The 17,506-nt window shown below is 42.8% G+C and overlaps 1 protein-coding gene across 14 annotated transcripts in view; it reads left to right on the top strand.

Annotated features, from left to right (window-relative positions):
* The window catches only part of BRSK2 (BR serine/threonine kinase 2), a 311,982-nt gene that overhangs the window by 275,465 nt on the left and 19,011 nt on the right, over positions 1–17,506 (top strand). For 9 of the 14 annotated variants that reach the window (XM_017726636.1, XM_017726633.1, XM_017726637.1 and 6 more), the window contains 5 exons: positions 3,470–4,082; positions 5,237–5,285; positions 9,965–10,088; positions 12,586–12,766; positions 13,400–13,489. In XM_017726636.1, coding sequence (XP_017582125.1) covers positions 3,470–4,082; positions 5,237–5,285; positions 9,965–10,088; positions 12,586–12,766; positions 13,400–13,489 — 1,057 coding nt within the window. The remainder of the gene's footprint in view (positions 1–3,469; positions 4,083–5,236; positions 5,286–9,964; positions 10,089–12,585; positions 12,767–13,399; positions 13,490–17,506) is intronic. The other 5 variants (XM_008644287.2, XM_017726640.1, XM_017726639.1 and 2 more) reach the window with 1 other exon arrangement.

Below are 17,506 nucleotides of genomic sequence, written 5' to 3'. Positions count from 1 at the left end.
AGTCAGAGAAAATAAATTATACAAATTTGAGGGCTAGCAAATCTAAAAGGAAAGTAAGAAGCTGACTGACTAGGATAAGTTAAGAACATTCAAATCCCTATAAATAAGGTACTTCCGCATGCCCTTTTTAAGCATACAGTGAACTAAATACTGATACTCAACTAATACTGAGCCAGTACAACACATGCTTGATAGTACATTTGTTGCAAAGTTGTAAGAGTATCTAAGTGCAATGGCAGAGGCTTCCCTCTTCGTGTTAACTTCTTTGGGGATAAAAGTGAGTATTACTAGTGCCTGACAAGGTCAGCTAAGTCTCTTTAAGACTGCAGTGCTTAATAGAAGTCTAGACCTCATCAAAAAGTCTGTTGGGCTGTGACAGTGCATGTTACCTAAATGTCTGGCCCAGAGTCTTTGGAGGATTTCTACATGCTTCCCATGACTTCATAAGATGAAAAATTGATATATTCCATGTCTTAGGGTATGGGTACACCTGTGGATTTACTCTTAGTTATATGAAGATAACATCAGTATTCCAAGTATTTGAAATTGCAATTCCATCGTAAGATTCTGTGTCATTCTTGTGAATAAAGACACACTGTCAGCCCTAAGTTTATAGTCTAGTAAAGCTTCCAGCACTTTGCTTGGTTGAATTAATTTCTGAAACCTATTTTGGGCTCCTGCCAATTTTTATCCTGCTTTGAAACTGGCATAAGTTGTTCTTGTGGTCTCCTCTGTGTCTTTAAAATCCCAGGGACTAGTGAAGATCCATTTCCTTCTTTCTGCACTGGGACTTCTGGTTGCCAGTGGAATGAAGCAGAGGTCTGAGAACTCTTATGCCACTGCAAAAAGTACTGGAAAAGTACAGTGGAAACAGTTTTGTGCACAAATAAGCATCCAGTGCAGTAAAACTAAATCTTGATTTCATTAATTGATCTCTCTCTAATTTCTGACAGTTCAGTAGGACGACATCAAAGAATAAGTTTGACAATATCTATCCCATAGTTGCTGTATCTTACCATTATTACTTAACAGGCAGTAGATTAAATAGTCTTCAAAGGGATTTAGCAATTAGGTGGCATTTTCAGCAGATCATAACAATATCAAGGCAGGTTGTATTTGAGGCTCAAAAGGAAATGTTGAAATAGAAATCATATATTTTTAAACGTCCTTACCTATGCTTCTAATAGCACCTTAGATTATTGAAAGAGAACATACTTTAAAAAGCAAATGCACATTTCACTTTTTGCACTGCTTAGATTCGGTTCTATGAGGAATTGAATTCAGCAGCAAATAAAAGTTCTCAGATTTCACAAGATCTTTCTAATGGTGTTCCACATTGCACCAGCTGAAATCGAGACCTAATCTTATTCTTCATTTCATTATTAAATATGTGGTAATTAAGGGTGCCTCTTCAGATTCTTAATGGCTTAAGAGGGAGTTGAATCTTACTTTATTTCTTTCAAATCTGCTTCCCAAACCATCATACACATAAGATAGGAAAATTGCAAGGAAACATTTGCAATTAACAGTCTTCGAGTTTTATCCATTGATGTCATTTGCAAATAGTTAATAGTCAGATGCTGATAGTGACTTCCACAAATTAACCACTTTCCTCATCTTTCCCCTTCCTTGCTCATTGACAATCAGAATTTAGCAAAATGGTAGACTTTAGTTTAACTTTAAAATCCTAAGAGTAATACAAACATTTTAATGTACTGATTTTCCTTTAATTTTGGTGGCCTAACCCTAAGTTCTTTGAAGTAATTGCAAAACTTCAATGCAAACAATTTAAAGATGTAAGTCTTAAATAAATTTATACAGTTTTTTAAATATGGCAACATTGTGCTAATCCGTCACACCCAGGAAGGAAACTCCCTAGTGAGTGTGTTTCCCTGGGACTGAGATTTGAGGCAAGGTTACATGTACATGGTATGTCTGGTTAGTTCTTGATTACAGCTTTTAGGTGTCAAGAATAGATAATAATAATGGTGATGTGTAATTTTTCATAGGTAATATCTTTGTAGAAATCAGAATCTAAGTGTAGACCAAAGCTGAATATCTCGAGTAGTGACTTCTGTTTTTACAATTATTCCAGTACTTGTAATCTAAGGTGTTAATAGCAATGTTTTGTAAGGACTTTTTTTTGTTTGTTTTCAATGTGATTTTTAGCTTGCTAGTATCCCTTAAAAGGCTTCTACCCTTCCAAGTCTGTCTATTGCTGTTTGCTGTCAAAGTATGAATGGTTTCCCAAAATGTGTCTTAACACGTGTAAATGTTCCTGTTTGGGAAAAAAAATCATAATCCCATTTTGATACCTCAGTGATGGATTATGAACTTTGCTTGTATTTTCCTTTTTAAACTATGTCTTACAAAACAATGGCTCCCCCCACCCTCTTCTTAGACATGGGACTTAATGGCAAATACTGCTGAGACTTTATGACAGAAATTCCAATTATCAAGCTATCCTTCAATGCAATGAGGGATGTTGCAGGAGAAGCATAAAGTCTTGTGGAAAGTATCATCTCTTCCCAGATAAATAAATTTGCCAGACCTTGCTGAAGTTTTTGCTGTAGCAGTTAACAAATCAAACACCAATCTGAGTTCATATATTTCTCGTGGTGTTGTGTGCTCTGAAGCTTCCAAGTGAAGGCCGAGCAATTTACCCCTCCAGGTCAGGGGAGGAGAGTGGGTGCCCAGGTGGCATCACTCTCCCTTTTCCCCCTCTTTCTGCAATGGGTGGCTGCAGCTGGTGCATTACCCAGCCAGGGGTAAAGAGGAAGGAAAGAGGTTCTGACTGGTGTGTGCAGTAACTATGTGTATCCCCTGCCACTCCGTGTGTATCACACACCTGTTCTGAGTCTCATCTCTCTACGGGGTTTGCATATGGGCACATGGAGCTGAAAGAGGTGGTCCCAAATCACCGAGACATCTTGATTTGTCTGTGGCTTGAGTGGTTCTTCTTCCCCTTCCTCACCTCCCTACAGCATCGTGCTTCTCTCACTGCAGGGCAATCAGAACAATCCCAGGGAGATGGCATTTCTCTCTTCTTTTTTCTTGGTTACTTTCTTTTTCTTTGTTTTTTTCTTTTTTTCTTTTTTTTTTTCCTTGTTCCTTTGTTGTACTTTTCTTTCTGTTGTTTTCCTTTGCTGACACGTGGTTGGTTAATATGATGAAGCCTGTTATGACACTGTTGTTCTTGCTGCTGCCGCCGCTGCTGTTGTTGAATATGCTGTGTTCCCAGCTAACTGCATGTCTTTTTTTTGTTTTTTGTTTGTTTGTTTGTTTTCGTTTCTTTGCAAAATCCCTCCCCCTCACTACCCCTTCACCTCCATCTCCTGTGTCTCCTTGTGACATGGTGCATCTTTGTGACTCGGATGGATTTTATTCTGACTTTCCTTTCTCTGCTCGCCCGCTCTTTGCGTATTTCACTGTTTTTGATGTGCATGGACACTCTGCGTCTGTCTCGTAGCCTATCAGAAAGTTCTTCATCCCCCCTCAGACCTCCGACCTCCCTTTCTCTCCCCGACCCCAAGTCTCCTTGGACCCTGATGCTTGTAGGAACGCCTCCAGGCCTGGACATGTACTCCAACCAAAGCCAGCACTTCAGCCCAACCCAAAGACGCAGACTTTGCCATCCAAGAGCAAATTGGCTGAAAAACCACTCCAGTCTACTAAATCCAACCCACTCCCTGCCAGCAATACCAGCGCCCCCTCTTCCCAGAACAACCCTGTGCAGAATGCTCAGGGCCGCTCGCCTGCTGCCGGCTTTAACCCACAGCTGGCTGTTCCTAAAGTGCAGACCAACCCTATGTCTCCTGTTAGATTGCTCCCTTCTAGTACTGACCCAAGCACCAAATCTATCCCCATCATACAGGTCACCCCTCACCCCTCTCCAAGGGGAAGTCCCCTCCCTACCCCCAAGGGGACACCTGTTCATACGCCAAAGGAGAGCCCAGCAGGCACACCCAACCCAACACCACCATCCAGCCCCAGCATTGGAGGAATGCCCTGGAGGACACGTCTCAACTCCATCAAGAATAGTTTCCTGGGGTCTCCTCGCTTCCATCGTCGGAAATTGCAAGGTGAGTACTCACCCAGCCACACAGGGTGGTTTTGACTTGGGCAGATGTTCGGCAGGAATTTCATACCTGTCTGTGGCTCTGCAAATTCTGTGTACCAAGGGCTGAATATTGGTGCGGAAAATGAGAGTGATAGCATCAGCCAAGCTCTAACCCACATGTGAGCAGGCTCTGTTGTGCCACTGCACCTTCTCCAACGGCATCTCCTGAGCCCACTTCACACTCCAGTCATACAGCTCTTACTATCCCTGTTGTGACACTTAGACCACAAGAAAAATCTATCTTCAGCTCCTTCACTTGCTTTGCAAGTGGACCTAGGGCTCAGCCATTTCCCCTGTGGCTGTGCTCCACTGCCTCTCCACAGCCACAGGCTGAGCCTTATGCTGAAAAACAAGACAGCCAGAGGCAATAGGCTGAAATTGTCCTTCTGAAGCACAGCTATTTTGATCTTGGTTAATGCTTTTTTTTGCCTCCTTTGGTAATTGGTGTAAAAATCTCCTTAATACAATCAGTGGTTTCATATCTGCTGGCCTACTTCAGTTTTCTGAGTCTCTAGAGTGTTGACATGTGCAAAATTTTCTTCCTCAGGCTCCAGGTGGCTTTTTTGCATGCAGGCAAAGGGCACCCAAAGTCACATGCCTTATCCTTGGATGTCAGCAGCAGCTATCCCAACACCCTGTGGTTTTACAGGATACTGGGACATGATCCCACGGGAAAGGAGGATTACAGGCATGGAATAGTTAGATTTTGAGCTGTGATGGTCAGTGCCATTGTCTCTGAGGTGGTCAGAGAACTGCAGAGAATTGCAGCAGTGACTGAGCTGCATCCAGCTGGGCTTTGAGGCAATTGCAAAGCAGTCGCATTGGCACAGTGTGTTTGGATCTGAACCAGAAACCATTGAAGCCAGTGCAAGTTTACCTAAGGACCTAAGGAAGGGTAGAGTGAGCCTTGAAATGCAGCACTTGATTAGATGCAGAGATCTAGAGACATATGACTGGTGTTCAAATGTCAGAACTAGTCTACAGAGTCAGTGGGCAAATGCAAGTGGGTGCAATGGCAGAATTGTTTCGTTGGTGTTCAAGCAGAAAATGGAAGGTGTACTGAATCATCAAATTTCTTTTCTCCCTCCCTCTCTTTGGCTGTGCGCACATGGGCAGTACCTACACCTGAAGAGATGTCTAATTTAACCCCAGAGTCATCCCCAGAGTAAGTACTCTGCCTTTTTTCCCACCAAATACCAGTGTCATTTCCTGGCCTGAATGCCATAAACTGACATATTTCTATTCTGGATCAGTATCTGTTTGTAACCTCTTGTCCTGTGGGTGAGACAGAGATGTGAAATGATTCTTCTGATAAGGACTGTGCATAAGATACATACCTCAGTAATGGCACTGGGGTCAACAGGTGATGAAACAGTCTCCCAGTAACCACCTCATTTTCTCACAGCTTGCTGAATTTGCTGGGTTTGTAACATGTTTCTTCTCTCTTCATTCATTTGGTTGGCAAGTAGATCACTCACTGGGACTGGAGAGGCTGCTCAGTGGCTTATACTGGCATTAACTGTGCACCAGAAAGTCTTCCTTTTAGTACAGGAGAGTTTGCATCCTCAGGATAGCATGCAGGAGGCTCTGCTAAGATAATTCCGAGGGATCTTTGGCTGCGATAGGAAGCGCAGTGTTAATTCTAGGCAGCAGTACTGGGACATGGAGAAGCTGTTTCATATTCACCAGGCTCATTCCTAAAAGTCAGTGTGCATTTCAACCATTTCACTGCACAAATGTGCGTCACTGCATGGCAGGTTTGGAAGTCGCTGCCAGAGTGCTGCTCCGAACACTTCCTAATATGCAACAGATGCCAAATTATTCCTTTTTATTTTCACAGCTTGTGTTTGTGCACCCAATGCCCATAGACTTAGCCTGCCAACTAAGGCAATTTGGCCTCTTGTTAAGAGACTTGTGTGAAATATTCATAAGTCTTGGATGGGAATTTTGAGCTTAAAGTTTTGTAATTGGTGACAATGGTATTGTCTTCACAACTTGCCCCAGACCTGGCTTTTATCTGGTGTAAGATGGGCACTCTATTTGTAGTACTGCAGAATGGAGAGGGATAAAGAAAGACTTCAAGAGAGGGAGAAGTAGGGATTAGTAAAGGTATCCAGGAAAAAAATTGGAATATACTGTGTTTTCAACACTTTCGAGCATTTACTGATAGAGAGGCATGAGAGAATTTCATAAAATTGGCACATCATTATCACAGAAATATACAATACTCTCATCTCACGTGTTTTTAAAGCCATTAAAACAGAAAACCTTTAGAATTAAATTTCTCCTCTTCGTTGCATGTATGTTGGTGGAAGTTTTGCTGTTGATTTAATGTCTTCCCTGCTTCCCACTCACTCTTTAAAAGCTGGTGTAGAGAAGTAGTGCCTGTCATTTAAGGCAGTTTGGATGCAAGTCAAAGCCTAAGGCCCTCTTTTCTTTTTCTGTATAATTGCCAAATTAATGAGTTCAATTGGGCTGCACCCTGCAGTAAACATAATAAAAGTCATAAAAAATAATGAACTAGATTATATTTTAATGATAGATGTCTGTTGCTCAGTGCCCACTTCCACATGTCTTATTTTTTCCCATATTTTCTTCTTTTCTGTAAGAAATAAGATATCCTTATCAAGAGCTGTACTGACCTCATGGGTTGAGTGATAAATGCATGTCCTTGCTCTGTCTGGTACAGCAATGCCTGCCATTCATTTAACAAACCTGATGATTAGGTAATACACTTCAACGTGTCTGGGTAATGCTGTTCTTTCTCATGTGAAAAGTCCTAGAAAATGTGTTAGGGATGACATTTAAAGAGACTTAGCTCCAGCTGCTTTAAACCTGCAAAGCTCCATTTGCTTGAGTAGAAATGCTGCTATTTATGCCAAGTAGGTAAACCCCTGGAGGTTACTGATCTGTGCGCTCAGAGACAGAGAAGGAACACAGAAGGCGACGTGGTCAGACACTCCAAAAGTAGGAAAAGGAACAACATTATAGGAGTGAGAAATTTCAGTGTGAAGTAATAAAGCACCAGCCTCTATTTTCATGCTAATTTATTTGCTTTTTCGTCAGCTGGACACCTGATTAGATTCCCTAGTGTAAGCTACATACCCAGCTTCCCCCACATATCTCCTAACTCACTCCCCCTTTAAGAAGTTTGCCATGACAAGAGAAGATTCTTAATTTTAAGTACATTTTGTACTGCTTACAGCCTGATCTTGTGAGATGCTAGAGCATGTCATTCGGGGTGCTGAGGATTCATACACAATTTAACCCAAGTTAGTAGCATTTAATGCCCTCTAAGAGGAGAAAAACCTTTATTGTGTAATTTTACTCCAAAGCTGTCCCCTGTTCTCAGTGGGTCTATTCCCTAGGTGTATGAATACAGCTAGTTCTGACAGTTTTGGGGAGAAAAGCCAGTGCATGTGTGCTGTGTCTTGATTCTGCTCATTACAGAAACAGGAGAGGCCACTGACATATATTCCATCTTATGTGACACCAGCAAAGTTATTTTAGTGAATTCCAATGATTTACAAGCTGGAGTGTAGCCCAGGCTACCAGTGAATCTTCCAGACTCACTATTACTGGTGATAACCTCACTGAGGAAAAGAGCCCAGATGGATTCTGGAGACTCCAGACCATGCTGAACAGGAAAACATCTCCCTATGTTCTGGGCCCTCGTTACCTGTGCTTGTTAAGAGACCTATAAATGAGGGGCCAACAAACCCATTAATGAAAATACAAAAATGAAAAGCCATATTTTAAGATGGCAGACCTGCAGTTAAATAAGCACACTTTTGCAGGCCCATGCTTCCCCTGAGCCCTTGGAGTCCATCCAGCCAGCCCTGGTTCAGGGGATGATACAGCCAAGCCTAAGACAAGCAGCCATTTTAGATGGATAACCAGGTGCTAATTTACTAATGAGCACAGACCCCTTACATGCAGGGAGCTATTGCCCCAGCTCTCCAGGGGCTTGTGGAGTTGTTGTGGTGTGTGAGAGACACATGAGCTAATTAGTATGTAATTTTCTTTCACACTCTAACCCTGGCTCCTTAACGACCATTTAAATGAGAGGCCCTCTCTCTTTACTGCTCCCTATGCTAATCTCTGGCTCACTGGCTTAGTTACAGCTGCTTATGAATATTTTAGGGAGTGACAGTTTTCCAGCCCACTTTAATTGAGTGGGGGGCACTGGTTTACCAAATTGCAAGTGACTCTTTCTGTACTCTTATTTTTGGTTGCCTGCAGTAAATGAAGCAAGTCATTATTTGCCCAGCCAAGCGGTCTTCCAGTTGTGGTCTTTCTGCTGTGTGCATTAAATGGGCAGTGGGCCCACAGCTGCACAATTCATGGAGCACTCTGGGATGGGGAATGAGTGCAAATTGCTGGACACTGCTGAGATCAAGCTTTGTTCTTTATCCTGAAGGCCTAGACTTCAAATTAGTTTCCTAGTTTGCTCCTCTCTCTCTTAGCCTCTGTCCTTCCTCTGCCTCTGCCTCACTTTGCCGCAGACAGTGAGTCTACTAGCAGCTCGCTCCAGTTGTTTATTGCTTTGCTGGAAAACTGGTGTATAGTAATATCCCTTTTGCAGATGGCTCTCCTTGTGTGGAGAGATTGTCTTCTTCCACTGAGTGGTGAATGTCCACCCTATTGCTTGCCATGCTGCAACCTGGATTTGGCATTATGAAGTATGCTGTAAAGGGAAAAAAAAGGCAGTCTCTTGGTGGTAGGTCTTTCCATTTCTGACATTTTCATGCTGAATTCTTCCCTACTAGAATATGGCTGATTTAAGTGTGATTTTCCCTGGGTTTAGTTTGGTCCGGCAAGTATTTGGCTGTGTCTCACAGCTGACAGCCTCTTTTCTCCCCTCAAAACCACACCTTTCAGAGATGCTACTTTCAGGTTCTGGGTAGTGTCTCCCACTAACATTCATGTCCCTGTGTTCTTCCTTTAGCCTGTTTAACTTAAAAGCTAATGTCAATGAAGTGTATTGAAATGGTTAAACAATAAGCAAAATCAAACATTTGCTGATACGATCAGTGTGAAAAAACAGAGCAGTTTAATTTTATGATGAAACCACTATCTGATGCTGGAAGAAACTGAGGAGCTGGACTGCTGCCAGTGGAAAGCCTGAACTGTGTTTTGCATGGTGTTGTTATCTCCTTTCTTAATACTGAAAATTCATTCCTTTGTAGGCTGACCAGAGTTCACGCACTATATAGACACCCTAAATGGGACTGATGAACAGGACAGTCTTTGTCCTGGCCTTGCATAATAGTGGATTTCACTCACTGATAGATTGGAGCTCCAGTGAAATCTACAGCTTGCTTTAAAAAGCAAGATCTTGTGATTGTACCATCAGCCCAACAGGACACCTTCAGAAAAACATCTTTCCGAGTCCTTTAACACCAAAAGAGTTGAAATTGGGTGGGAAGGAACTTAAATCTTTATGTTGCCAGGATCTGCATGTTGTCACAAGAAACTGAGAGATCCCTGGAGACAAACCAGAAACGTGTCCCCTGGTTTATATGTGCTTTGTATATGCAGTATTCGCTGGTATATTGGCTCAGTCAGAAGAGTTAGCATTGCTCCTGATTTTTCATTGTTGGTGACACATGCTGCCAGAGTAAGGCTGTGTGGCCTGTCATTTCATCAGTTTTCACCAAGTGAAATGTCATTTTGGATGTTCTCTGATACTGTCTCCCACTTACTATTAGTAATACCATCACATCTGGAATGTCATCAAAACTTTCTCATGTGTTTTTTAATATTTTTTTCTAGCTAGGGGCATGTGGGAAATACGAAATAGTGTTCAATATTCTAAACAGCTCTCTCTTTTCGTCACATCAGGCTTGCCAAAAAATCCTGGTTTGGTAATTTCATCAACTTGGAGAAAGAAGAACAGATTTTTGTGGTCATTAAGGACAAACCCCTAAGCTCCATTAAGGCTGATATAGTCCACGCTTTCCTCTCGGTAAGTCACCTCAGCTGCCTCCAGGAGGCACCCCTCACTGGTCATTCCAGGATTCTGTGTTCCAAATGTTACTGGACAGGGGCTCGGCTCCTTCAAAAGCATCCTCTGTGAATCTAATTTGCATGGCCCACACTGGACTGTGTGTGAATTACTAACTGTAGATAATGCTCTCTAAGGTGAGAAAAGATTTCAGCCTTCTTGGCAAGGCCTCCAGGTTGCCAGAGTTCGGAATGCCACGGCAGTAGAGCACAATGCTGGCACAGTATCAAGACAGAGATTTGCTGCTTTATCAAATTAGCATTACAGTCACCGGCTGGGCAGCAGATTGGGTCTCCCTTTGCTGGGTATGCCCTCCACCACTTCAGCCAGACCAAAGGCCTGTCTTACATCTGCATTTGTTACTTTGAATCCCCACTTCAGTGCTATATGGCAGAAAAAATGATAATTTCTTCTGGTGTCCAGAGTATCAGTTGTTGCAGATGTGGTTTGTATACAGCCTAAGAAAAGAGAGGGAAATTGTCTTTTTTTCCTCTAGAAGGTCCTTCTCATTATCTAGAGGTACCAGTGACAAAAAGGTCAGCACAGCAAAGTTAATTTAAGAGGTTTTTCAGTTCAAGGTAGTCAACAACATAAATACACTTTTTCCAATAAAATTAAGAGAAGGAAAGTTAATTTCTGATATTGTTTGTTAAATTGATTTTTTTTTCCACAAAATACTGAACTCCATTTCAATCTTTGTGATTCTGCAATGAACTTCTTCAAAAAAATCAGCCATAACCCTTGTTACTGTACAAGTGCACAAGGAGTAAGTGCAGTACAGTAGTGGGCATCAGACACTGGTGTCCATCCCAGGTTGGTTGTAAAAAGCCATGTTACTGCATCAACTTCATGCATTTAGCTGTGCTTTTGGGTTTATATTGTGTAGTGTGCTCTACTGTCCATAATGGTGATCCTGTGCATACCCCACGGGTGTGGTTTAGGTGTGATATAGGGATTTGTGTGCAAAACCAGTGAATCGTCTCTTACAGCAACATCCAAACTTAAATGCATTGTCATGGCCTGCTAATTAACCCCTTAAAGGTAGCTTGTCAAAGAACTCATCTTCATTTTTCCTCCTAAATTAGAGACCAGATTTCCAAGTAACTTGTTTGGGTTTTTTTTTAATCTGGTCCTTTATGAAGCAATAAATAGAATATGAGTATGTTGTTAAATTTTGGGAGAAAGTGTGGAAGGTAACTGCTTGAAAATTAGGAAGTTACAAAATTCCACCATGGTTCTGAATATCCAGATGTTGGATGATATCACAAAGCTTCTCAGAGTTGAGAAGATTGATAAAAGTTGTGGTTTGAGTGAGTTGTTTGCAGGCATGCTTTTCCTGTGGATATCCCAAGCACTTTTAAGTGTCTGCTCTGTGTCTTGATGTCTATTTGACATCATAGAATCACCAAGCAATTGAAGTTGGAAAGATCTTCCTCAGGAGGTCTCCTCAAAACAGGAACAGCTGTGAGATCAGACCAGGCTACTTAGGTGTTTTTTATATTCAGTTTTATATCCCACTGACTTTTCTGCCCACTGCCTTAATACCACTTTTTGCCCAGCAAAAGGCATTTCTCAAAACTGGTGAATGAGTAGGAAAAGAAAGACTGAGTGCATGAAGTTGAGCAACATGTGTGAATTCATAAGCATGTGTGGTGCCCTGTGGGAAGCCAGAATGCAGAGAATATTTCTCTGCCTGTTTTGAAGGGTTCTATTCCCCTGGACAACACTGACCTTCATCCATGGAGAAAATTGCCTACCCTTTGGAAAGAATTAGAATCTATACTGGTGTGAACTAGGTGATAGAATACTATTTAAGATTGTCACAGGGTGAAAAATTTAGAGGTTTTGGGTTTATTAATATAGTAAATAGATAAAAGCAAAAACCATCAAAATGGAGGATTGTTGTTGTTCTCCAGACCTTCTTCTTCTACTATTCCATATTCTGCAGTAGAAGTAGTTTGGGATGATTGGATAAAGAATTCCGCAGTTCCTGACTGCGTGACTAGATAACTGGTAGAAAAGTAAAAATAATGTACACTTTTAGTGACCATTGGTTAGTTTACCTTTAAAAAGCCTTGAGCTTTCCTGCATTTTGCCTTTTGTATTTTGCTCTGCTTCATGCTATGCTGTCAGCATGTGAATTACTGATAAGGTATAATAAACAACCTGAAGACTGAGAAAATACAGAAGTCCCGTTCGTCTCTGACTCCTGGCAAAGACTCTAAAAAGCCTCCCCCATCAAGGGAGACACAATTAAGACGTGGCCTGCGTCAGTGCCCAGCAACCTACACTCTTACTGAGTCCACAAGAACACTGTACATTACAAATTCAAGACCAGAAGCGAATCTAGCAAATGTTACTAATTCTGGAAATGTGTGTTGTTATAAACAGAATTTTGCAGAATTTTTTTTCCCTTTATGCACTGCTTCTACTGTCTGCTTCTACCAACCTCTTGCAGATCCCAAGTCTCAGTCACAGTGTCATCTCACAGACAAGTTTCCGTGCAGAATACAAGTCCACAGGAGGTCCTGCTGTCTTCCAGAAGCCAGTGAAGTTCCAGGTGGACATAACATACACAGAAGGGGGAGAGGCGCAAAAGGAGAACGGGATCTATTCTGTCACTTTCACACTCTTATCAGGTAACCATGGCAAAGCTCTAAAATGGGTGCAAGCTGGCTTAGAGGCCTGCAAATTGCTGTGCCAGAGGAAAAAATATAACTGACTGAACTTTTCAAGGGAAAATTCAGTCAGGGGCAAGGAGGACATCAGGAAAAAAAATGGTGTTGGTAGTGATGGAAATGCAGGGAGGGAAGGAGATTCCCAAAGAGGTGAAGTTGGCACTGCCATGATTAGTGCTAAAATGGCTGTTCTGTGCACCAGTTTTGGGGTAACTCATGGTACTGGCTCCCTGTTTCATTCAGAAGTCCCAGAGTCGCAGCTGGGCACTGTGAGACCATAGTTTCTTCCTTCTGACAGAAACATGCACTCACTCTTTTCCTGTGGGTGGCCACATGCACCCCACAGAGGGGTCGCAACAAAGAAACAGACCCCCCCCACCTTTTCTGTCTTTACAAAAGGAGCCCTGAAGCCCTCCCTCCTCCTGTTGAGTCCAGCACACCATAGTCCCTTTGGCTGAAGGACAGACACACATTCAGGACATTCCTGGAGACAGGACTGAGGGGAAGATGCTTGTGATCCTTCCCCTGCAGCCTTGTGTGTGGGCTTGGCTCCCGTTGCTCTCACAGCCACTTGTGCCTCTTGTCTCCTCACAGGTCCAAGCCGTCGCTTTAAGAGGGTAGTAGAAACCATTCAGGCACAGTTGTTAAGCACACATGACCAGCCTTCAGTGCAGCAGTTATCAGGTAAGTGGCTTCTACTGTCCAGCACCTTCAGCAGGGACAGGAATGTGAAACGCCTCTCGTAGCTGGAGGCTGAGGGAGGCCATCCCTCTGATCACAGCAAAAACCGAGCTCCATTCAGACAGAGCAGTAACTCCCTGCACCCACCCTACTCCTCCATTTCTCATTCCCACTCCAGTGCTCCCAGCGCATTCCCCAGTTGAACAGCTTCTGCCCACCACCCGCCCAAAGAGCCATTTGCCCACTTCTCCATCAAAAGCTGCACCATCAATAGATCTTCCAGATTTTCTCCAGCTCTAAAATCTCCCAGAGAAGGGACGTGCTCTAGAGGATACTTGATTTTCAAACCCTTCAGGCATGCTTTAGAAACCTCCAAATTCAGAGGGTCCCAGAACAAACTTGAGAGCTACTTTTAACTTAGCCGTTAACATATGGTCAGAAAGTGGTTAATAGTTTCCAGCAGTGTGATCAAATTCTCAATACCGTGGGTAGCACAAATTATATACTAAGGTTCTGCAGAAGCTATATTTTATCTATTTGAAAAGTAAATTTCAATTCCTCGTGGTGGTAGAGAAAGCCTTACGTGTGTGACCCTGTGCAATGACATCAATCTGGATGTGCAGGCAGCCTGAATTGATAATACAGAAACCAGCCTCATCCCATCGTTATGTAGCAGGTGTTCACTCTGAACACTGTAGTGGTTGTACACATACACACAAAATCTCAGTGGTAACTCTTCTATCCTCTAAAAGGACAGAACAAAGAAGAAGGTAAAAGTTGAAAGTTTAAGGCAGATAAGCTATTGGGAATGTGTCAAGGCAGGAAAAATAGGGGAAAGAGGAAAGAATGTGCAGACCCTGGGAATAAATAAATAGGAGCAAGGTGGAGAGCAGAGGCTGCAGCAGAAGACAGTGAGACAGGAGGAGTGGGAGATGAAAAGGAAGTAAATAAATATTATACTTTAGAGCCAAATTCTGTTCTTGACCCTTGTGTGAACAAGCCAAGACAAAAGTGGGGGAGTTAAGTTGGCATTGAATCCTACAGTTAAGTCCCAGATGTCCTTGGCTCACTGCACATGTGGGTTACATCCTTCTGGTCTAACAGTGTGGCTTTAGCATCCAAAGATAAAATAGCTCCATCTAGAAGTGTATGTGCCTAGTACCTGACAGAGAAATATGCTCTGTTTAGTGTCCACTTTGCTTTTGGCCTCCAGCACTGCCTGACCTGCTGCATGCTGGAATGCAATGGTGACCAGCACATGGGTTATCCTGTTCAGGAGCAGGGAAAACAAGGACACTATAACTATGGCTGATTCAGGTTTTGCTGTCTGGACTTTTGACATTAAGTCAAACTCAAGGAAGCAGCCAGAAATTTCTGCCAGCCCTTCCTCTTGGGAAATGCTGAGGCTAAGTGGGAGTGAGGGGAATTAGATAGAAAAGCATCCTTTAAACGTATTTCATATTACTCCTGAATATGAACAATATTCAAGCATTCCTTGTTTTGTAGGGAATGAAGTGAGGAAAAAATGGTTTAAAAAGTGAATAACTTGATGATCTCTCTTAACTTCTTCACCCTAATATGTGTTAGCTACAGAGGCTCTATAGAAATACTTGAACCCTCTTGCACACTGGCATGTGAAGCAGGATATCTCCCTAAGAAAGCCACTGTTACAGCAGTAATAAAAACCATTCATCTGACTAAGACTCAGGAAAATGTTTTCGGAATACTCTGCTGTGACAAATGTGTCTGACTTACAGTTTTGCTCTGGTTCTGGAATGGAAAAGTTATATTATTTCTACTGCCTAAAGCTACATGAGAGCATATTGTTTTAGCAGGGAGACCCCAGCCTGACCTCTAAGGCCAGAGTGGAATAGATAACTCCACATGGAGTAGAAACAAAATTATTGGTCTCTTAAAATTTAAAAATGAGAATTCCCTTGGCTGGGGACTTAGCAAGGCAAGACAGCTCATGAGACAGAGTGCCAAACTGTTCTGTATCACACCACCTGACCTGATTAGGAATATGCACGTCTCTTGAAAATGAGAGAAGTCCACCTGAAAATTTTAGGTTGGAGCAGCATACAAGAAAAAGAGAAAAGGAAGGGAAGGGAAATAAAGAGATCGTTACCAAAAAAGAGACAACCTTTGCATCAAAGTAGGGTGGCCCAATAGTTCACATCCCCAGCCACTGAGAGTAAGGGGCAGAAAAGGGATGAAGGACAGCCCCAGTTCACATCCAGCACCTTGCTTAGCTGGGTGTCTGGTCGGAAACGTGTGCAAAATCTTCCTAGAAATTGCCATGGAATTAATCAGCATTTCTCACTAGAAACAAGGCAAAGTCTTCTCTGTTTCTCTTCTCCTCCCATATTCCCAGCTCTGAACACCATGTAGGGATTATGGTGGTTGGGCCCTGTTCAGGTTCATGGTTTGAGGATGCTGTGTAGGCAGTCCACTACTGGAACAGATTGAGCTCACCTTCACTTAGACTCTCCTCCTCCATGGCTCTGAGCATGGTGCTGTCTCTGACCAGCAGCACTGGTTCAGCACTGGAGCTTTTCCTAGCTCCTTGTGCACAGACACATCCTATGTGTGATTGTCTCTCCTGCCTTACAGTTCTGATGCTGTTACAGGTGGGGTGATGAAAACAATCTCTGAAAGGTGCATGCATGTAAAGGGAGACCTGCAGAAGGGGGAGATTTAACGAACTCAGTATAAAGCAGAACAGCAAGGACTAATGAACCTATGGCAGTGAGGGTCATTCTCTCTGCTGCCCCTCTGATCTGCTGTGCAGCATCCCAGCCCCCTGAGCCGGCCTGCCTGGGTTTCAGAATGCATTTTCTTCTTTTTCATTCCTTCAGCTCACAACAGTGTTTGTAGATGTCATGTTGCCCATGCATCTCTGTGTGTGTGTGAGCCTGTTACGTACCCGATTTAGGCAGATGTGTTTCTGTGTCACACTTGAGCACCCTATAATATCCCTTCCTCCATATATCCTCTCATTCACTTCAATTTTTCCTTTCTAAGACTGGCTGTGCGTATTTCTTCTGGCATACTCTGAAGCAGGAAAACAGATTCCCTCCCCTACCTGAAAAGAAGTGTAAATAAATGAAATCCATTCCAAAAGTTAATGTAATGCTTCTAAAATCCACTGTCTAGATGGACAAATTCAGTGCAACATATCAGCTTTGTATCCTGATGTTTCAGGACCTCTGTGCCATAACTGCTGAGACAATACGAGGTCTAGGACTCATGACTTGCATAGAACAAGTAGATAGGGATTGATTGTTCATTTTTTATTCCTAATGAAAGAAACTAGAGGCCAGCCTAAGATAGTGGAAGCCAAGTACCAAAAAAGCCATTGGAAAGCGTGTCTTCATGTAATCTAGAACTGGTGGAACCCCTCGCTGAAGCAGGTTCTGAATGTGAGGAGCTTACAGATGCTCATCTTCCCTTGAGTATTTCTTACTCACAGGGAAGCTGGATAACTCCCTGCACAAAAATCTTTATGGGTTTGCTAAACAGAGAAACCACAGCAGGCTCAGGAAATCTCTGACCTGACAGTGGTGAGTGAGGCACTGGTAGGAGGAAATGTTCTGTATGCTTGGCCTGCTCTTTCACTCCTGCATGTCTATGGGGCTGCTGATAGAGACAGAACCAGATCACAGATCACAGAATATTCTGAGCTAAAAAGGACCCACAAGGATCATCAAGTCTGACTCTCAGATGGTTTTGAAAGCTCTGAACCAGAATAGTTGTCCATGTGTTTTTGTTACTGGTATCACAGAAGCCATTATGCCCAGTGAGACCATGAAAGGACCCCTTTGGGATCAAGAGGGTGTCTCACTGTCTGTGAGAGCAGTCAGCCTTGTCTCTAGTCCATGAATGGCTCCATCCAGGGCCCTTATACTCAGAATCTCTGCTTAGGAAGTCCCTGGGCAGACCACCCTTTGCTGGGATAAAAGGATCTGTCTTCATGAAGGACGATATCTCAGATTTGTCCCTTTGTTTCAGCCCAGCACT

Source organism: Corvus brachyrhynchos, unplaced genomic scaffold (genome assembly GCF_000691975.1).
Source record: "Corvus brachyrhynchos isolate BGI_N302 unplaced genomic scaffold, ASM69197v1 scaffold62, whole genome shotgun sequence".
NCBI classification, from domain to species: domain Eukaryota; kingdom Metazoa; phylum Chordata; class Aves; order Passeriformes; family Corvidae; genus Corvus; species Corvus brachyrhynchos.
This window is presented reverse-complemented; position numbering and strand designations above follow the sequence as displayed.